Source organism: Lichenostomus cassidix, chromosome 2 (assembly GCF_008360975.1).
Source record: "Lichenostomus cassidix isolate B80296 chromosome 2, HeHo_3.0, whole genome shotgun sequence".
Classification (NCBI taxonomy): Eukaryota; Metazoa; Chordata; class Aves; order Passeriformes; family Meliphagidae; genus Lichenostomus; species Lichenostomus cassidix.
Window position 1 is genome coordinate 103,887,504 of NC_139482.1, and position 20,134 is coordinate 103,907,637.

Here is a 20,134-nt window from a genome sequence, read left to right on the forward strand (position 1 = left end):
CTCTGATTCGTGGTTCTTAAGGAAATTACAGTATCTTTATTATTGTAACAGTTAGTTATATGGAGGGTATTAGTTTCTCTCAGTGAGACTACATGAAGGCAGTATTTGTTTTGTAAAATTCACTTTGTTCCATATTTCTGTGTCTAATAGTTAACAAGGAAAGAAGGACTTGAATAATTAGACACACATTGGGAAATACTGTGTTTCCCTAATTGTTAGTTAGAGTCCATGAAATTGTTGTTGTACTTATCAAAATATGTGGTTTTCATGCTTTCAGACTCCTGCTGTTTATTTTTTTTAATTGATTCATTACAGAATGTGGAGCAGTTCATTTCCTATTTCTGTAGAGGTTTTACTTTTGAAGTTAGAGTACATTTTTAAACCCCCTCCTGTGAATAATGCAGGAATTCTAATGCCAGACTAGCACTGCATCTATTAGACACTACTGTTTTCTTCCTGATTTGTTTCTCAGCTAAGGTAAGCCAGAAAATGCCTGCTGCCACTTGTCACCACCTGATAAATGGCAGGTGGTGACTTCTTAAGGTTCCATCAGTGTTAATTGCTGGTGACAGGTCTCCTGTCTGATTCCCTTCAGGTAATAGGTGTCCCCACAGTAAACAGCTCTGGCACTGTCTGCCTGTAGTGGGAGCTGGTGGCAATCCTGGGCCATCAGGGATATAAATTGTCACCTGTCTGGGCACAGTTCTGTTTCTAAACCCCTAAGGTTAATGTAATTTCTTCCTTTTTTATTTTTATTTTTTGCAATTTTAGTTAACTAAGAGTTTAACCCTGTCCTGTGGCTGTGAATATCTGAGGTCTGTTTGTGAAATATATTTGCAAGGCTGGCAATGGATGAAAACTTCTCTATATCTTTACAGGTGTTAGTTGCAATGTCACCATCTGGTCAAGACTTCATTGCACAGATGTTAAAAAGAAAGCAAAAATGCCCCATTAGTTTCCTTTGTATAATTGCTTTGGATTTGCTTCCTATAATTGACTCTGGATAAGTCACATCTGTTTCCCCCTCCACCCTGCTGTAGAAGACTCCAGTGTCTTTTCCTCATCTGTTGCCTGATTCCCTCTTTTGTCTTTCCCCCTTTTTTTTTCTTTGCTGCCATTTACAGTCCATTGAGTGACTGGAATGGAGGATAATCCAAATGTGCTGTTAGTATGTGAAGTTGTAAGGGAAAATAATTAGGGCTTCCCTGGTCTGGTAATGGTGTAGATTTTATTCCAGAACGCTATTTCACCAGACTTCACACTCTTCATGGGATTTAATGGTGATAAATTAGTATTTAGATTAACTTTTTGGGAATATTATGTGTTTGCTATCAAAAGACACATCGTGAAGGTGAACTCTTTTTTTTTTTTTTTTTCCTGCCTCATTCTCACAGAAGCAACCATGGGGTGCATTAAAAGCAAAGAAGGTAAAGGCCCAGCCATGAAATACAGAACTGAAAATGCTCCAGAACCTGTTATTTCCCATGTCAGTCATTATGGATCAGACTCCAGCCAAGCAACACAGTCACCGTCAATAAAGGGATCAGCAGTTAATTTTAATAGTCATTCCATGACTCCTTTTGGAGGGCCTTCAGGAATGACACCCTTTGGAGGAGCATCATCTTCATTTTCAGCTGTGCCAAGTTCATATCCTAGTACTTTAACAGGTGAGTGTTACATAAAATAATGCTATTATTATTATTTATTAATATAGCTGCTTGATAGTCACAGTCAAAAAAATACTATGACACCTTGCAGCACAGAAATAAATTGTAAATTTAAAATAAATTGCCTTTTAGAGATTCCTGGTTTTCAATATCTTTACTGCTCAAATAATAATTCAGCCTGTATTCACTACTGACTGGGGCATGGAGGTTGGGTGTTTTGGCTTTTATTTCTGTAGAGACAATTAGGATCACAGCACAGAGAAACTTAAGACTTCCTAAAGACAATAACGGGAATAGTTGATGAAATTACACTCTAAGTTCTAAGCTGTTGAAGGGATGTATATGGGATAATGGCTTTAAACTTGGAGTGATGTACAAAATGAAAAACACTTCAGATTCAGGAAATTGGTACTTTAAACTGGTTTCAAGTCTGGTTACTTTTAAGTTATATTAATACAACATTGAATCAATTTATAAAGTTTAACAGGATTTGCATTATATTCTGTGCACTTTACTATGGGAACAATGTATGTGAAATGAAAGAGTAGAATTCCCAATATTGGTGGTCATATTAAAACCAAAGTGGAAAATGTAAAAATAGAATTTGCAACACACAGAGACCTTCTTGGCTGAGCTGTAGAAGATACAGCATTTTAAAACAACATGCACATTTGATGTTATAAAACCACCTTTATATGAAAATCTTAAAACTTACAAAAATACTGATTTTGTCTACATAGCTAATATCATAGTTTTGATAAACATTTTTGAGAGGAAGCTGTGATTTATTGGGTTTTTTTGAAAGATTCAAGAAAGAAAGACATTTATTCTAGAAGCTCTGCACAGACACTTCACAAAACAGAGTAAATAATTTCTTACTAGTCTGTTTCTAGTTTTCCCACAAACCTCTAATGTTGGCATAATTGCTTGCACTTGGTCCATATGTTTGTGTTGTTACAGTAGCATTTAAAGTCCTTTAAACACAAGAAATTTGAGATCCATGAAAAGCCATTCTGACCTTGACATTAAGCAATTCAGGAAACCAAATATGAATTGTCAGGTAATGATCACCTCGTAGTCCTTTTCTTGGGAATACATAAAAAACCAAATAATTAAAATTAACATCTAGCCTGTCTCATTTATGAATCAGCTCTGAATCCCCGTTTGGATGAAGATGTGCAAAAATGAAAAAAGAGCATCACTTCTTTATATTCATTAGCTCTGCTGAGGAAAGTTTATTGTATTTCATCTCCTCCAAGAACCTCTTCTTGCTAGATCTGGTTCTTCATTTGTGTAGGAATCTCCAGCAGTGCTTGTAGGCATTCCTGGGCATAACCAGACATCAGCGATGTAGCCCCCTGCCAGGTACCGCAAATCCTTTCCTGCAGAGACCAGAGGAGATGTTCTCTTGCCTGTTTCTGTTCCTGCTGGTAGTTAAGCACATTATATCTTGAGCAATAGTCAACCAGAGCGATTTCTCATGAAAAGAGAGTCTAATATCTCATCAGTGTGAAATCAGTTATCAGCAGGCAGGCTGATTTGTGTGAATGCTCCCATTGATTTGCAATTAGGTAAAATGATACTGCATATGAAATTATTCCTCCTTGTTCTGTAAAACCAGCCCATCCACAAAAAAACCACACATTTAAAATGAATAAATAAATACATACATACATGAAATTGTACTGACAATTATTTGGTTCATTCAGTACTGCTTTTCAGATCAGTCAAAATTGGGTGTTTTTGTGAGTGAACGAGATGACAACCTTCGTCTGTAAGATTTTTGTATTTGTGACCAATAAAACACTGGATCACATTCTGTAGCCCTTTGCTTCACAAGAGAGGAGAATAGATGGGTTTGTCAGACAGGATGTAAGTGTCAATAGTACTTACCCAGTTGATCAGTGATGTGTGACAAGAGGATGATATGGTTGTCATCATGGCCTGTAGTGAGGCTGAAAAGAGTTGAGCCATCTTTTATTCCTTTAGAGTAGAAAATAAGAAATCTGAGTTAGTAACACTGCTCCTGTATTACACATTGTCGGTCATCAGATACTTTGAATTCATAAAATATTGCTGAAAATCAAAACGGAAAAATGGACTGCTGTTTTCTTGCCTTCCATGAGGCTGTGCAGGTACTAGTGCTCTGCAATCGCCATACTGGACAAGAAGATGAAGTCTTCTCTCCAAAACCAGTCATAGATTAGAGGATGGGAGTACCGACCTAAGGAAAGGAAAATCTTTAAGGGAATCTTTAAGGGAATCTTTAAGGGAAATCTTTTTGTGGCTACAGATAGCTTGAGCAGCTAAACTATATCACCTCACAGTGTTTCACGAAGAAAACAGCTGCAAGACTTGAAAAATCATTTGACAGTGTCTTTGTTTAAATCATTCTATGCTAATACTGTTCTCCTTATGTATTATATTACTCTTTGCTGTGAAAAAGTAACACTTGTGAGAATAAAAAGAGGTTTTGTGATAGCTGAAGTTTTTCGAGGCTTCTGGAGTCTCCTAGTTTCTTTATGTGCAGTTAAAAACTTTTGTGATATTGTGACTTGTGCGTATGGATTGTTTTCATCTGCTTAAGAACTCTCTGTGGTTGGTTTATTTCCAGAACACTTGCTTTCTGTTTGTGTGAATATGGTTGTATCCTCAAGATTTTCTTGCTCCACATATTTGTTTGAGTCATCAAAATAATGTAGTAATGAAGAGAAAAACTGGTAGAGCTGTTTTGATTTTTAACTTAAATTAGGAGCTGCTAACTTCTAAGGAATATTTTAATTCATTTTCAGTTCATAAATCACACTTAAAAAAACCACCTCAATTACTGTAACCTCCTGTGGGGATTTTGTTCTGTTTTTCCTAGTGGAACTGTAAATTCATTTCCAGCTGAGGCCTGCTGAGAGACTGTAATCACAGACTGTAATCTGGAGGAAGACTCCAGATAAAGTGAAAATAGTTAGGTGATTAGGAGCTCTTATGTCATCAAGTGTGCATTGCAAAAGGGTATTGCATAGAGACTATACTCGTTGCATTATGTATTCTTCCTTTCTAATCACTGTCATGTTAATTGTAAGATCTGCTCATTTACTTACTATCTACTTACTAATTTACAATTGCTAATTGTAGATTAGATGCAACATGTTTCTCTTGGTGGACTTTAATGTATATTCTGGTACATATATGTACATATTAGAGATGTAGTATTATACAGTTAAAAATATGTTACTGCTTGGATGAGCATTAGGCTTCTTAAATGTTCATTACACTGAGAAATAGCATTTCTAAGGCTTAAAAAGTCTTTCTGAATTGTCTATTTGTGGTTTTCTATTTTAACGTTCTCCTAGTTATGGTACATATTTCTTTATTTTTGCTAGTAGATTGTACATCTCAGCCTGTTCTCCATTTCCTCTTCCTCTTTTAGTTCAGTTTTATAGATAAGTTCTTCGAAGTATAGCAAAAGGTTTCCTGGTGGTAAGCTTAGAAGCCTTCCTACCAGCCACCTCTCACATCTGTCCTGTTTGGGGGACATGCTCAACAGCGTGCCCCATACCAGAAGTGGGGTGGGAAAGCAGATTCCTTAGGGTTGGTGGAGTGCAGCTCATGTGACCTGTCTTGGTCCTTCTTCTCTGGACTAATGTGCTGATGGATCATCCTCAGCAAGGGTCTGCTTCACTGGTGGGGAGACTTGGTGGAATCAAAAAATCATTAGTGCTAAAGCACAGAAATGTCCTTGTCCCCAAGAGAATACTTTTATTTCTGGTTCAGTTCCTTGAGTAAATATTGATGCTTAACCTCAGAGAGTTGGGAATGCATCAGTTATTTGTAGCTAAGTTCAATAGGAACTTTTACTTTTATAAAAATTAGTGGCTGATGGTTCACCATTGTGGTGTTGTAGGTTCTTCCAGAATTGCATTTCTTAACAAGAAGCAAGCTTAATAAAGAAGCTATGGTTTTTTGGGTTTTTTTTACTGATGATGTGTCATGCAGGTTTCTGTACATAAGCTCTGTAATTATTAATGTAGTTCTAGTGATGTGTCTGATGGCCTTTTGTGGTGTGGAAGCACATTTCCAGAATGTCTGTTTATAGGCATTGCTCTGTCTTAAGAAATGAGCAGATTATTGATCTGGCTTCCAAAATGAGATACAACTCAGTGTTTACTTGCTTCCAAATTAAAATTGATTAATTGTTTCACAGACAAGTCCTTAACTGTTGCAACATTACTGCTATATCATATGGGATTTTTTTTCCTTTTTCCCAAGGTGGTGTTACTGTATTTGTGGCCTTATATGATTATGAAGCTAGAACCACAGATGACCTTTCATTTAAGAAAGGTGAACGGTTCCAGATAATAAATAACACGTAAGTGTTCTCATTCACAGACTTCACTGGGTTGTTGGGAATAATTAGATCCTCAGTTCTTTTGGAAATCTGTGTATCCTATTTCAGTGAAGAGTAGATTGATTTTTTTTTTTTTTTTTTTTTAAATGCATGCAGTATTCAACAAGTATGAATGAGGTTAAAATATATAACACTGCTAAGACAATAACATTCCAGGCTGAGATCAGGGTTTGGGTGCAGATATAGGTAGATGTGGCAGCCCCAAGCCTCTTCTCAGTTAGGTGGCTTTCTTCCCCTCCCTGCCACAGCAAGGCACAGCTACCCACTTTGGGGCAGCAAAGGTGGGGACACATACTGCTCCATCCCAGACTCTGCACCTGGAGTTGGTCTCTGAACTGGAGAGGCAGATGAGGACTAGACAACTGAGAAGTTTATTTACACTTCTCAGCCATAAAACATTTTGGTTTTACATTAAAAAAAAAAAAAAAACAAATACCCAAATCTTTAAAATATGAAATTCCACTGAGTAGCATTTGTGTTGCTCAGAACACAAGATTTATGTAGGTGCAGCACAAACTGTTGTAGATGCCTTATTAATTACAACACGTTACCTAAATTTACCTGCCGTTCAAATGTGAGTACATGGCAGGTGCTAGGGAATTATGTGTTGGTTATATGTGGAAGAGGTAATCAATGTTTCTTTGCAGGGAAGGAGACTGGTGGGAAGCAAGATCCATTGCTACTGGAAAGACAGGCTACATCCCAAGCAATTATGTAGCTCCTGCAGACTCCATTCAAGCAGAAGAGTAAGACATTGTATCCTGTCAATCTTACTGTTGTTCCATACTTTGTACCCTGTGGTGGTACTATTTTTTTAATTCATTGTGTTTAATGTTTAAGGGTAAAGTAGGAGTAATTAAAGGATAGCCATGCTACTTGGATTATGTCAAAGGTATAATTATTAGTAAGCATGAGGTGGGCACTCATGCAGATGTTTTATGCCTGCTTGTTATATGTGGGGCTAAAGGAGAAAGGATGGGAGAATTCAATAATGATAAAAATTGGAGGACACACCTTGTGTATCATATAAAAGAAAAATGGATGGTTTTTAGCTAAAGACTTTGCACACCATCAACTCTAGGTTTTTATCTTTATTTTTGCCTGCCAAACCCCAAGTCAAGATCAGCTATATCCTTGGTATGACCTAACCTTACGTTCTAAAAAAAGCATTTGTGCGCACAATTTTTGCTAATCTATTAATCTATAATAACTGTTTGGTGACAAAATTGTTTGATATAAGGACTGTTATGAATTTGGTAAGTTATATTGCTTTGTGTACCAATACTTCCTACATTTATATACTAACATCCCAGGGCATTTAGACAATCGCATAAAATGACCGTGGGACTGTTGCTGGAGTACAGTTTTAGGTTATGCTTGTCCCAAGGGATTTTATTTGTTGTGCTAGAAATACAAAGTTGCACAGATCTTGCTTCAATATACAGGGGTGATACTGCCAATGACAGTTCCCTGATACGTGATCTGTGCACTTCTCTGTTAGCTACTGCACATCTGGGAAAAGTGCCTGATTTTCACTTGATTTTCACTTGTCTGCTCTCACTTGATCCTTTGCTATTAAAAATTATTGCATCAAAGATGCTCTGTTATTGTACACCCTTGAGTTTCGTCTGGTTTTAAAACTATTAACTTTTGTTTATTTTTTGGAAAAAAATCAAAGGTTTCAAGGTTTCTTTTTTTAAAAACTATGCAATAAAAACTTATGTCATTACAACTACAGTGGTAGTAAAATGGAAATGATAGCCCTTTGCAAAGAAAGGATGGCTCCTATAGACTGGCAGAACAGAGTGATGGGATTTTTCATAATTTTTTGTGATTAACTAGAGGTGAGAGTGAAGGGTGATGAAAGAGGGAGCTTTTAAAAATTGTTTATTTTAAAGAGCCAATGCTAGTTTTATTAAGTATTATAAATTATTATATAAAACAGCATTTGGAATATAGTTCATTTGCTTTGGAGTTTCTTAGCCCTGTGCTTTGATGGTGTTTGTGGATTTTGTGTTGTGATTGCAGTTAGAGTTACAAGTGCAAAAGCAGTACGGAGCCCCAAGTTGCTAGGATTTTGTGTGTGGCCTTTTCCAAGCCTGAAGGCATTTATAGCAGAAACTGCTTGTGACAGGATCCATATTAGTTGTGTGCTCCTTTAATGACATCATAATATAAATGTTTAATTGTCTCTAAAAATAAAGGCAATTAAATCCTGCTATTATTATATAGGTAGTGAAATAAAACAGCTCTTTACAATATAGATTGTAAATTGTTGTTGTAGTCTGGGGAAGAGGCATTTTCATATGAAGTTATGAGCTAGGATTCAAGTTTGCTTCAGGGTTACATCCAAATTGTCTCCAGTGTGTACACTTTCATGTCCATTTCTAGCATTGCACATCTCCTTCAACAGTCAAACTGCAAATTCAACAAAATGTAGGAATAAGTTTCAAATTCCTATGTGATTGCACAGGCCATTCTGTTTATGGCCAACAAAGTGATCCCTCCTTACTGACAATTTTCCCCAGAAAATATTTCACCCACAAAGCCATTTGTAGCAGTTTCCAGTGCTTCTTTCCTCATTGCTCATGAAGCCAAATTCACTTGAAGATAAGACAGTGACAGACAAAAATGTTTGAAACTTACACTTTACATCACTTTGTAACTTCTGAGGCACCTAATCAAAATGCAGTTAGAAATAAGTGTTATTCCAAAGTCTGGGAATTCATATGAAGATGGACCTTAAAATTATCACTGGCTCAGAACAGCGCTGTGCACAGGCTGTTCATCAGGATGTGCATCCTTTGGGAGTATAGAAGAAAGAGCTCCTTTTGTGAAGGAACTTAAAGCAAGAAAAAAATGCAGGTCTTTAAAAACCTCTGTTTTCTTTTTGGTATCAAAATGATTCAACAATTTGGAATGTCACTCACAGAGAAGTAAATGACACCTACCATAGGGTTGTTCCTAAAGTTGCTCACTCTGCTGAGGTAGAGAAAGATGGGAGGCAACAGAAATCAAAACAGGAGAGATTCCAGCTGAATATAAGAAACCTTTTTTATCCTGAGCTCAGCCAGGAAGGGGTACAGGTTGTCCAGGCTGGCAGTCTGTCCTTCAAGGTTTTCAAGCCTCACGTGGACAATATCCTGAGCAGCTAGGTCGAATCCCACTTCTGACCCTGCCTGCAGCAGGAGGCTGGACCAGAGAACTCCAAGGGTCCCTTCCAACTTGAATGAACCTGTCATCTGGTGGTATTTATGCACACCCACTTTGCATTAAATACTGTTTTCTAACATAAAGCCAAAACTTCTTAAAGAAGGGAGTTTCAGCTGCTGCAGTGTTAAATGTGCTGCCAAAATGTGTCATCTGATTCAACCTGGCCTGTAAACATAGCCTGAGGAGGGTGTTCCTTTCAATGTTAAGTACAGGTGATGTCCATTGTTAAACCAGCAGAAAATCATAGTATTTGCAGGTACAGGCCTCTTTACATGCATTTTGTAAATAATAGAAATGAGAGTCATATAGAAGTAGGTCATCTTAATCTTTTGATTATATGGATGTTATTGCTTTTGTTGATCTGTATCTGTTTTGAGATATTAGTAGCCCAGTCAGTGCTTGACATTTCTAAATCTTTTGCTTACATGAGTACCAAAGCATAGGAAGCTTTTACTTACACATCTCCTTTAAAATTTTCTAGGTGGTATTTCGGTAAGATGGGCAGGAAAGATGCAGAAAGGCTACTTCTAAATCCTGGGAACCAGCGTGGTATTTTCTTAGTAAGAGAGAGTGAAACCACTAAAGGTATGTATGTGTCTGTATATCTCTTCTCTCTCCCATTCCCCCCTCTCCCCAACACCAAGGTGGACATAATGAACATTTTTATGCTATCCCCTGATACAGATACGTGTGCACACCATGTATGTGTATAATGACAGTTGGGGAGATACATTAAATAAGATTTTAAATTCTTGGTGAATATGTGACTTGTTTCCTAGGTGCTTATTCCCTTTCTATACGTGACTGGGATGAGGTCAGAGGTGATAATGTAAAACACTACAAAATCAGAAAACTTGACAATGGTGGATACTATATCACAACCAGAGCACAATTTGAATCTCTCCAGAAGTTGGTAAAACACTACAGAGGTAAGCCCAAGTTCCAGTGTCCCAATGTAACCATGTGCCTACTGTGAGGAAGAAGGACTGTGTACACAGCTTATTTTTAAAATTCACAACTATAAAATTTCTTTTTGACTTCAACAAAAAGTAAATGTATTAGTTCTTTTTATCTTTTTAGGATGTTACTTTTGTTACAGTCTTAACCCCTGCTTAACTATGAAGCTTATTTTTTCTGTTTTCCAGAACATGCCGATGGGCTTTGTCATAAGCTAACAACAGTGTGTCCCACTGTGAAACCACAAACACAGGGACTAGCAAAGGATGCCTGGGAGATTCCTAGAGAATCTTTGAGGCTGGAAGTTAAGTTGGGCCAAGGATGTTTTGGTGAAGTATGGATGGGTAAGAACCTAATGTGACACATTTCAGTTTTTCCTGTGAATGTTTTAATAGTATTTTAATTAAATCAGTATCAGGGTATGAAAAGATAATATAAAGAAATGAAGGGCAAAAATACCAGTTATAATCATGCATGTAAAGGTAAAATTAATATTCAGTGTAGCTCTATGATTATTCTGTTAGCTCAGAAAACAGAAGCAAAAAAGCTTCAGCAGAAAATCTCCTCAGAATAACAGTGGGGAATAAAAACCTGATCTGTTTCTCTAGGAACATGGAATGGAACCACAAAAGTAGCAATCAAGACACTAAAACCTGGTACAATGATGCCAGAAGCTTTCCTGCAGGAGGCTCAGATCATGAAGAAATTACGGCATGACAAGCTTGTTCCACTGTATGCAGTCGTGTCTGAGGAACCAATCTACATCGTCACTGAATTCATGACAAAAGGTGTGTGACAGAATAGTTAGAAATACTACATTTAAACGGTTATTTAAGACCTCAGCAATAAATCAAATGTTTAATTAATGTTAGGTATACGAGAACTGGAGTATAAGTGTTAATTTTGATTAAAATAAGATGAGCAACGCTTGACCTACTTGGAGCCGTTCTGATTTAGATCGTGGGCGGAGGCATGATTTTTTTTGCACATCTGTGTCACCCTTGCTAATCTTCCAAGTACAAGACTGGGGTTTTTTTCTCCTCATTTTTAGTGTGTGCTGTTCATCACGTTTAAATGGAGCTGTATAGCTTGGAATGTCATTATGAGATTAGGCCTGCCTGTTGACAGGTCATGCTAACAGCAAAACCTGTTGGGCTTTGGGTTTTTTAGTGTTTCTTTCCCAGCAGTGTGATAGGAAATTTTAAAAAGGTTTTCTTTTGCCCGACTTGCTCCTTTGTCCCCTTGTTTTCAGTCTTTCATCATTCTTCCTTTGCTCTATATCATTTCCCCCTCCCCCTGCTTCTGAAACAGAGATTTAGAGATTTAGGCAGAATGTAGAAACAAACATCATAAGCATATTAGTGTTAAGAAGCAGCAGATTTTCAAGTCAATTATTCCATTTTTTATAAAATGCTGACTTCTGTTCAATTCAGAGAAATTTTGCTATCCTCCTAAGATACAGAAGCAACGTTAAAGTCCAAGGGAGCGGTTAGTTGTGTTCAGTACTGCACCACAAATATGTGGGTTTGCTTTTGGCGGTTTTTTAAAGGGTTGTGTAAGTTTAAAAAGGTAAAGAGCAACAGAAAATCTAAAAAGTTCTTCTGTATTGTTCTTCCTAAATAACACTAGACAGTCTCTCAGATCAAACCTGCCATGCAAAATCAGTTTTCATTGTTCATAAATCAGATTTCAGGAAGGCAGTAAGGAAAAACAGTATTTATACCTGTCTGTCTAAAGAAAAGCAAAGTTTACTACCAGATCTGGTTGCTTTGCAAAAGCAGAAATTGTATTTTGTCTAAATTATGGATTCAAAATGCCATTGGAAGTTTCTTTTTATTTCTTTCCTTTGACAAGCTAATCACATTTTACAAAAAACTCATAGAAATTTTTTCTTCTTAGCTAGTAGAACAATTTATTTTTATTTTTATTTCCCCTTTTACAAGGAAGAGAAGCAGGTAAAAACTGCAAAGCATCCAACTTTTTTTTTCCAGTGTGGACAGGTTACTAGAGATCAGTATGAAATCTTTGCTCCTCTTCAGTCCTTTGATCTCATGAACCACGGTCAGAAAAAGTCTGTGCAAACACACACAGCAAACAGCGGCAGCAGTGGGAGTCTGGCCTGCCGCATTTTTACTTTCACTGAAAAAACACAGCAAGTCACTAAAGTCATATTGGAGGAATATAATCCAGAGTTACTGCTCTGAATCCACTTCAGAATATGCAATCAAGTGGTTTCTTTCCCCACCATCACCACACTTGTAATTTTGTTGCTGTAATTTTGACTGTGACAAGAGTGATTAGTTGCCAGTCTTCACCAGTTTCTTAGGAAAGAGGTCATGTTCTTACATTGTACGACATAATGCCAACTGTAGGGAAAGCTGTTACGTAGAGACACAGCTCTACTGCACATATAAAGGTTGATGTCTTAACAGAAGGACAAGTCCTTAGAACTGATTTCAGACACTGATGATCTGGTTATGATTGCATTATGTAAATGGGAGAAAATAAGATGTTCTAAGGAATGGAACTCAGTTTTGTTTTTCCCTGTAAGGAAGAAAAAGCAACAAAATAACAGCAACAATTTTAGACTAATTTCTCTAATATATGATTGGGGCTGGTAGAAAAATGTAAGTAAGGGATAGATAGTCTTTTTGTTCTGTTACTATAAATCTCACAGTGGAAGTCCAGCTAGGAGGAGCACTGATACCAGCAACATTGGAAAAATTCTAATGTATTGCCATATAATCATCAAGCAACAGTCTATTTTATTAGTGTTTAGTTATCTATCTTATTGAAGTGGATTCCAAAATACTTTGATAGAATTGCGCTAATTAGTTATCAGCACAGAGGTAGCTGTGGGCATGGTCATTGGGTTACATATTGTGGTAGATGATGGATTTTCAAATACAGATTTCATGAGGTAAATGTGTCAGTCATAATGTCTAGGAAAAAAATCTCATTTGTGTTTTCAGGTCAAGTTAATGTTTTGTTTTTTTCCTTTTTTTCCCCCCAAAATGTGTTATGTTTTACAGGCAGCTTGCTAGACTTCCTTAAAGAAGGGGAAGGGAAATACTTAAAACTCCCACAGCTGGTCGACATGGCTGCTCAGGTACCAAAAAAAACTGTATTTTGTGCTTAGAGAAGAGATATCAGGTATCAATTAAACATAAATATCTAATGCTCTGGCTATTGTGTGCTACTTTGTCTTACACCTTCTGTTGTAGTTTTGTAATTTGTCAGAAAAGAGTGAGTCTGGTTCAGAATTAGCAGATACTGTGTAGCCAGACACGCTAATCAGTGCCAAGCTCTTGGTTGCTATGCTATACTTCCTATACTTATACAATGGGAATGGAGCTAAAATAAAGGGGTGCAGCTCAATGCTTGGTAGAAATGTATGTAGTCATAAAATGCATATAGTCATGAAAAATAACCTTTCATAACACTTTCTTTTTAAGATTGCTGATGGCATGGCTTACATTGAAAGAATGAACTACATCCACAGGGACCTCCGGGCAGCTAACATCCTTGTAGGAGACAATCTTGTGTGTAAAATAGCAGACTTTGGTTTAGCAAGGTTAATAGAGGACAATGAGTACACTGCAAGACAAGGTAAGGCAAATTTATTTACTGAATGTATAAGACCTGTTACCTTTTAATTTCTTGGAACTGTTAAATTTAGCAGAACATGTCTGTGTATTCTGTATTCATTGCATGGAAGTGTGCTTTCACAGCTATGTTTAGGTGACCCCCTCTCCTAAGTGCAATCCTAGTAAACTTCGTTTATTCAAAATTATCTGGCAGTTTGTTTATGTGCTCAGAAACACATAAAAACACATATCCCACAGATTGAGATTCTGGAGAAGTTGCTCCAGAATGAGGTTCACTTTTTGAAATATATTTATTAAGGCTCTCAGATGTCTTTAGTGCTTCCAGATATTGTAGCCAGTAGTTTCCGCTGTAGTTTGAGAAATATTGAAATACTAAACCACCTTGAATTTTATCAACAAAGTGAAGTATTAAAATGTTTTCTAGTGCAGTACTCTTTTCAAAATATTTTGAAGTGTAAGCAAATTATGGATTAACAAGGGAAAATTAAGAATCTGTCTTTCCAATGTTTGTAGGAGCTAAATTTCCAATTAAATGGACTGCTCCAGAGGCAGCGTTGTATGGTCGGTTTACAATCAAGTCGGATGTGTGGTCATTTGGAATTTTACTGACAGAGCTGGTAACTAAGGGGAGAGTGCCATATCCAGGTAACAGGAAAATTTAATAGATTTTTCTTTTCTTTGTTGTATTCTGTGCCTCTGAAGTTACCTTTTGTACTTTTTGCCTTCATTCAGAGCCCATAGTTGACAAGCAGAGACAAAAACTTAATCACACCTCACTGGTTCTTCTGTTCACAAAGCTGCTTTATTTTATTGTCAGATTAAATATTGCATATTTTAAAGTGTTTTAAGATAATAGCATTTCTAAATGTGATTGACAGTTTATTTCAGATCAGTGGGTATCCTTATGTTTCCTGTCTGTCTGTTCCTGATACCTCTACTTTTGACATTTTCCCAGGCTACAGAGAGCATCAGTACACTGAGCCTGCTAAACTAATTTTTGAAGCTCAACATATTTCAACAGATATTTTGCTGGGTCTGGAATTTGTGAGGCAGTTCTTTTAGAGATATATAAAGCCTTTTTCTTGGCCTGATTTCAAATTAAGTGGTCCTTGAGTAGAACCTAAGGCAGGGGGAAGCTATTTGTGCTTGAGTCTCCTTTCTAAAAGGACAGGTCCAAGGCAGTTGGAAAGGGAGAAAGCATACAGACAGAAAAAAGACCAGGTATTGAGGACTTACCAATGTACTGAAATAATTTTCAGAAAATGTATTCAATGCAAAATGTAAAAAATTCATTCACTATAAATCGTTTTCATTAAAGGTTCTGTTCTGGTAGAACCACGTGCATCACAGCTGGAGAGATTCTTGAAAAGCTTTGGGAAGCTGTTCTTTGCATAATGTCATTCAGAGCTAAAATGCTTTCCTTTTAGGAATGGTGAATCGAGAAGTTCTGGAACAAGTGGAACGTGGATATAGAATGCCTTGTCCACAAGGCTGCCCAGAGTCTCTTCACGAGTTAATGAAACTGTGTTGGAAGAAGGACCCTGATGAGAGACCAACATTTGAGTATATACAGTCTTTCTTGGAGGACTACTTTACTGCTACAGAACCACAGTACCAGCCTGGAGACAATTTATAAGCCAACAGTCTATATAACATGCACAAATCTGCCAAATGTAAAAGACTTGCAAAGAATTCCTGAAGTCTCTAAGGAATCACAGGAAAGAAAATCTTTGCTACTTTGCATGCTCTTAATGGCAAACTGGAATTTCATAATGCAGTTGCACAAAACCACTTTTAAAGTGTTATACTCTGATTTACCAATGACATGATTTTTTTTTTTTTCCTCTTTCCCAACTTATTTTCAGGGTCCAAAGGAAGCTTACTGAAAATACGGGGCAGAAAAATGAGTGTTGGTGTGAACAATAGCAGAAAAACCAATGTTTCAAATCCTTTCTTCTCCCAATATTTGCTAATCGTTCTACTAATGAGGGAATTGTGTGGAATTAATGATCTTGGGGTAAGGCATTTATAAGGCAGAAGAACTTTGTGGGACCAAGCAATTCTATTCCAGTTCTGTAAAACTCCCTGTGTTTAAAACTACCCGTGTGTGCCCCCACCCCCGCAAAACAAAAGATGGTACAACTATTTGATTTATAGACTTGATCTTTAAGCTTCTGCTTTCATGGAGTTAATTAGGGTAGGCAGGTAAAAAGTGAAATTGGAACAGTGAATGAGAAACTTGATCTAAATGGTAGACCTCAATAGTGAGATTAGAGAGCATAATGCACTGTGTTAATACTTGTATTAATATAACTGGAAAGTAGCATGAGAGATTTTTCCTTTTTTCTTTCTGCATAGCTAATTAAGAATAATGAAGGTAACTAGAAAATGAGGTAATATTTTATAAAAATGTGTTGATAAGGTATGATGATATTTGAACTTGAAGCTATGTAATACAATCACAGGGGGAAAGCCTTTAATCTTTTAAGCTCCAGTGCAACAGTGAGCTTTTGTATGGGAAGACTGCCTGAACAAAGTTCACCAGGAAAGCATGACTGAAGCTGGTAGATGGCCACCTTTTCGTCCCTTTTTCAGAGACAGGTCTGGTACTGTTGTATGTGGCTTGTTAGTGTTAACGAGGGTGGGTGCCACAAGTGCTATCTGTCACTAGTTCAGGGATTTGATTGCACTTTTGCTTTTCTTGACTATTAAGACACACATACACACAGTTGCTCTTCCCACTTCTGCCCTTCCTACAGAATTATTTAAGTAAAAATAAACAAAAGAAAATGTGAAAGTTTAAAAACTAAAGGGATGAAATATATTTAATATTGTCCAAGTAATGAAATTTGCTGGCATTCAGCCCAGCTGACACTACATCTAGATTTATTTTCTTTGGCTACTGACATATCAAGCAATAATGTCATGTCTTTTACTCAACAATTTGCATGAGATTCTTGAATTTCTGATCAAGTTTATGTACTTTAATTTTGAAACACTCTTACTTAGTTACCAGCTTGGAATTCATATTATCATTGTAAACCTATCCAACAAATGAATTCAGAAAAGCTGGTAATATAGTTCTGGTACTAAACTTAACATTTATGGGTTTACACTACATTGAATCCAACTACCAAACAAATCTGTGCAAGAACAGTGCCATCATTTTTCATTTTCCCTCATCATTGCTCATCAACTATACATCTGTGGTTATCAAATTTTAAAAGGGCTTTCTGTAAGAAAAACAAAAACAAAACAAAAAAACACACAAAATAATCAAAAACCCCAAAAATATAATGAAATTTTAATTTTTCTAAATATTTTAAAATTAATAACACAATCATGAGTTTATGTATTAATACAGTCATAACAAAAAATGCCAAAAATTACACTGGCATCGTATGGATTTTTAATTACTGAATGGAACAGTTCATTGTAATAACACTTGTATAGTAAAGGAATAAAACACTAACTTAATGAACGTGTTCATTGTAAATGGTTGTGTATTATAAAACTTCTCCAAAAGAGTTTGTATGTTTATGAAAATTTATTTGTTTCACCTGAAGACCTTGATGTGGTTCTTACCCTAACAGAGTTTAAAATTCACATTCACACTTTTTATATAAATAGTAATAAGTTTAATTATGTAACTAAGTATTTTTATAAAGTATGGCATTGTTGAACTGTTTTGCAGAATTGGTTCAAAATAAATTTCACCTTGATTGCATCTGCTTATTTGAGGTGGGGGAGGGGAGAAGGTGGGAGGGGGACAAAAGCAGATTAGCCTTCACATTGAGGGAAAAATGACGGGAGTAAAACATTCATGAGGTTTTTTTATCCTCTGTAAATTGTTTTAATGTACTTCCATACCGGATTGTGAGTTCATAGTGCATTATTGTGTTAAAGGGGGACATTTTCTAGACTGGTTCACAGGCCCTTGGCAGGAACAGGTTAGAACAATTCTGCCTGGGCTTAAAACAAACCCCCATGGTTGACAGACAGACTGACTTGGGAATCTTGTGAGAGCAAGTCCAACTTAAACTCTCAGCTGGTGATCACTGCCTTGCTGTAAGGCAAGCACATATCCTCCTTCTTGCTTTGTCTGGGATTAGCAGCCACTGTTCACTTCTGTCCAGTTTTTCAGGGAATTTTATACATTTGTTCGTCTGATAGTCAGTGTTTTATCTCAACCTCATTGAATGTTACCTGTCTCAATGACCAGTACAACTCAAAGTGCAGATCCTGGCATGTGTATTCAGTGCCACTGTAGATCAAGGAGGCTCGTACTGTTTGAGTTTCAATAATAACTAATACAGCACTAAAACCATTCTTCTTACAGAACTTACAAACTGCAAAGGTTACTGTATTTTTAGTATTTCCTGTAATGTAATTAATGTTTTACTATTTTTAATGAGAACAGTCATGTAATTTCTGGTAATCTGTACTCCTCCCTGTTGTCCATCCAAACCTTGTGATTCCCATTCTGCATGCTAGGCCTGCAGACTGTTTGTCATGCATTGTTTCAAGCTGTAGTATTTTAAAAATATTTTCATAGTATTTTTGAGTAACTTCCAAACATAAACATGTGTACGATCCTACTATTTAGGTAAAGTACATTCCTGCTTTAGCATAAAGCATTGTGAAAAGAACCTTACGTGTTCTTATCCTTGCAACCACTGAATTGTCATTTCACCAGGTTTGTGAGTAGCTCTTACAAGTAGAGCTTGGAAAGGTTTGGAGGGGTTTTTGTTGGGTTTGGTTGGTTATTTTGGTTGCTTGGGTTTGGTTTTTTGGTTTTTTTGTTTAAAGAAAGGCTTCTAAAGTTTGCTGATGGGCCGAAACAAGGCAGAATTCTGTCTTGCCCACCGTCATCTACAATACTGTTTGTTCTAAAACCTATTCTCTACAGCTGGAATGATTATAAATGAGTATAAAGAAGTAAACTTAATGAGCCCCCACTTTCGTTATTTATTTTCATCTGTTCAATAAACTTCTCAGTTTTTAAGTTTTCCATGGAGATGCTGTAGATGTTTGTGTTTGTGCCAACTTTCTCCCGACACACAAGACTTCACTTAGAACTGTGCAGTCACATTGGGTTTAAACCACAGGAGCACTTAGCATAAGCTAAGCAGTACATTGGAAGCAGGAGACTCAAATTCCCACACCTGGCTAAGGAATTTAGGGCTGGATTGGAACAACTGATCTGGGCACCAGAAGCAGGTCTGGGTGGATAACTGCCAAAGTCCAGAACTGTGGTTCACCTGATAACTGTTTTCCTGTGCTGTAGGTACTTGGGCTCTGTACAAATGTCTCAAAGGGCAGGTGCCTTCATAGCCACGCATCTTGCTACCACTTCAGCTTCATTTTAGTACAGGAACAAAACTGCCTTTGACCTTCCAAGCACTGCAGGAGAATGAGTGTCAATGTGGGGCTGCGAGCCCCCACACTGATACACATCTCTGACAGACACCTTTCCAAGACAGCGTGGGAAGATTCAGGAGATGGAAATGAGGTGGTTGTATCTATTTTTGATATAACAGCCTTGAGTGTAAAACCTGGGTTCTGATCAAGAATCCTGGCTAGCTGGGTGTCAGCTGGGAGAGACTGTTACAAGACTGTTGAGAGTTGGAAGCAGAGCACACTGCTGCACTTCACCCTTAGCTGCAGTCTTTAACATGTGCTCAAGGACCAGATTATTTTCTCTGCACTTTTTCCTGCTGACACAGAGTGTTAGCTGGAGAAATATCAACAGCTTCCCTGCTTCTCCCTTAGCATAGGGGAGGAAAAGGGGGAGAAGGATGGAAGGATGGAGGCAAGCAGCTGAGGTACGACACTTCATCACTGGGCACAGGGAAGCAGGCTGGGGGTGTGGCATGGCAGACGTCATGTTCTCCTCTCTGTCATATTTTGAAAAAGAAGCAGAAATGCAGGGGAACTGAGGAGCATCTGTTCCCTTGTGCACAGTGGAAATGGAGCAAGGCTAATGCCAAGTGCTGCTTCTGTTCTCTGTGGTGGTTCTGGGCAGCTCACCCTGACTGGTTTCTAGCAGAGCCCCTTCATATTAGTTGGGGAGTCCCAAACATTGTTTTGCTCTCATTTCTAAGAATGAACCTTGATCAACTCTTACGAAATGTGTGGGAAAAAAAAAAAAAAAGCCTGACCAGAGAGATAGTAGTGGCCCCTGCGTTCCAAATAGGCAGCATATCAGACCCTGGGAGGTAGCTTAGCATTTCTTTCCTAGTGAACGTGTGTGGATGTAGGATTTTGCGTCAGGTTTCCCTGCTTGC

The 20,134-nt window shown here is 37.3% G+C and overlaps 1 protein-coding gene across 1 annotated transcript in view; it reads left to right on the plus strand.

Annotated features, from left to right (window-relative positions):
- Nucleotides 1–18,864, plus strand: part of YES1 (YES proto-oncogene 1, Src family tyrosine kinase) — a 50,913-nt gene extending 32,049 nt beyond the window's left edge. Inside the window, exons 2-12 of the mRNA XM_085052653.1 lie at nucleotides 1,395–1,667; nucleotides 5,931–6,030; nucleotides 6,717–6,815; nucleotides 9,764–9,867; nucleotides 10,062–10,211; nucleotides 10,428–10,583; nucleotides 10,848–11,027; nucleotides 13,272–13,348; nucleotides 13,695–13,848; nucleotides 14,361–14,492; nucleotides 15,275–18,864. Of these exons, the coding sequence (XP_084908779.1) occupies nucleotides 1,403–1,667; nucleotides 5,931–6,030; nucleotides 6,717–6,815; nucleotides 9,764–9,867; nucleotides 10,062–10,211; nucleotides 10,428–10,583; nucleotides 10,848–11,027; nucleotides 13,272–13,348; nucleotides 13,695–13,848; nucleotides 14,361–14,492; nucleotides 15,275–15,483 (1,626 nt within the window). The 5' untranslated portion in view covers nucleotides 1,395–1,402 and the 3' untranslated portion in view covers nucleotides 15,484–18,864. The remainder of the gene's footprint in view (nucleotides 1–1,394; nucleotides 1,668–5,930; nucleotides 6,031–6,716; nucleotides 6,816–9,763; nucleotides 9,868–10,061; nucleotides 10,212–10,427; nucleotides 10,584–10,847; nucleotides 11,028–13,271; nucleotides 13,349–13,694; nucleotides 13,849–14,360; nucleotides 14,493–15,274) is intronic.
- Nucleotides 18,865–20,134: the final 1,270 nt, after the last annotated feature.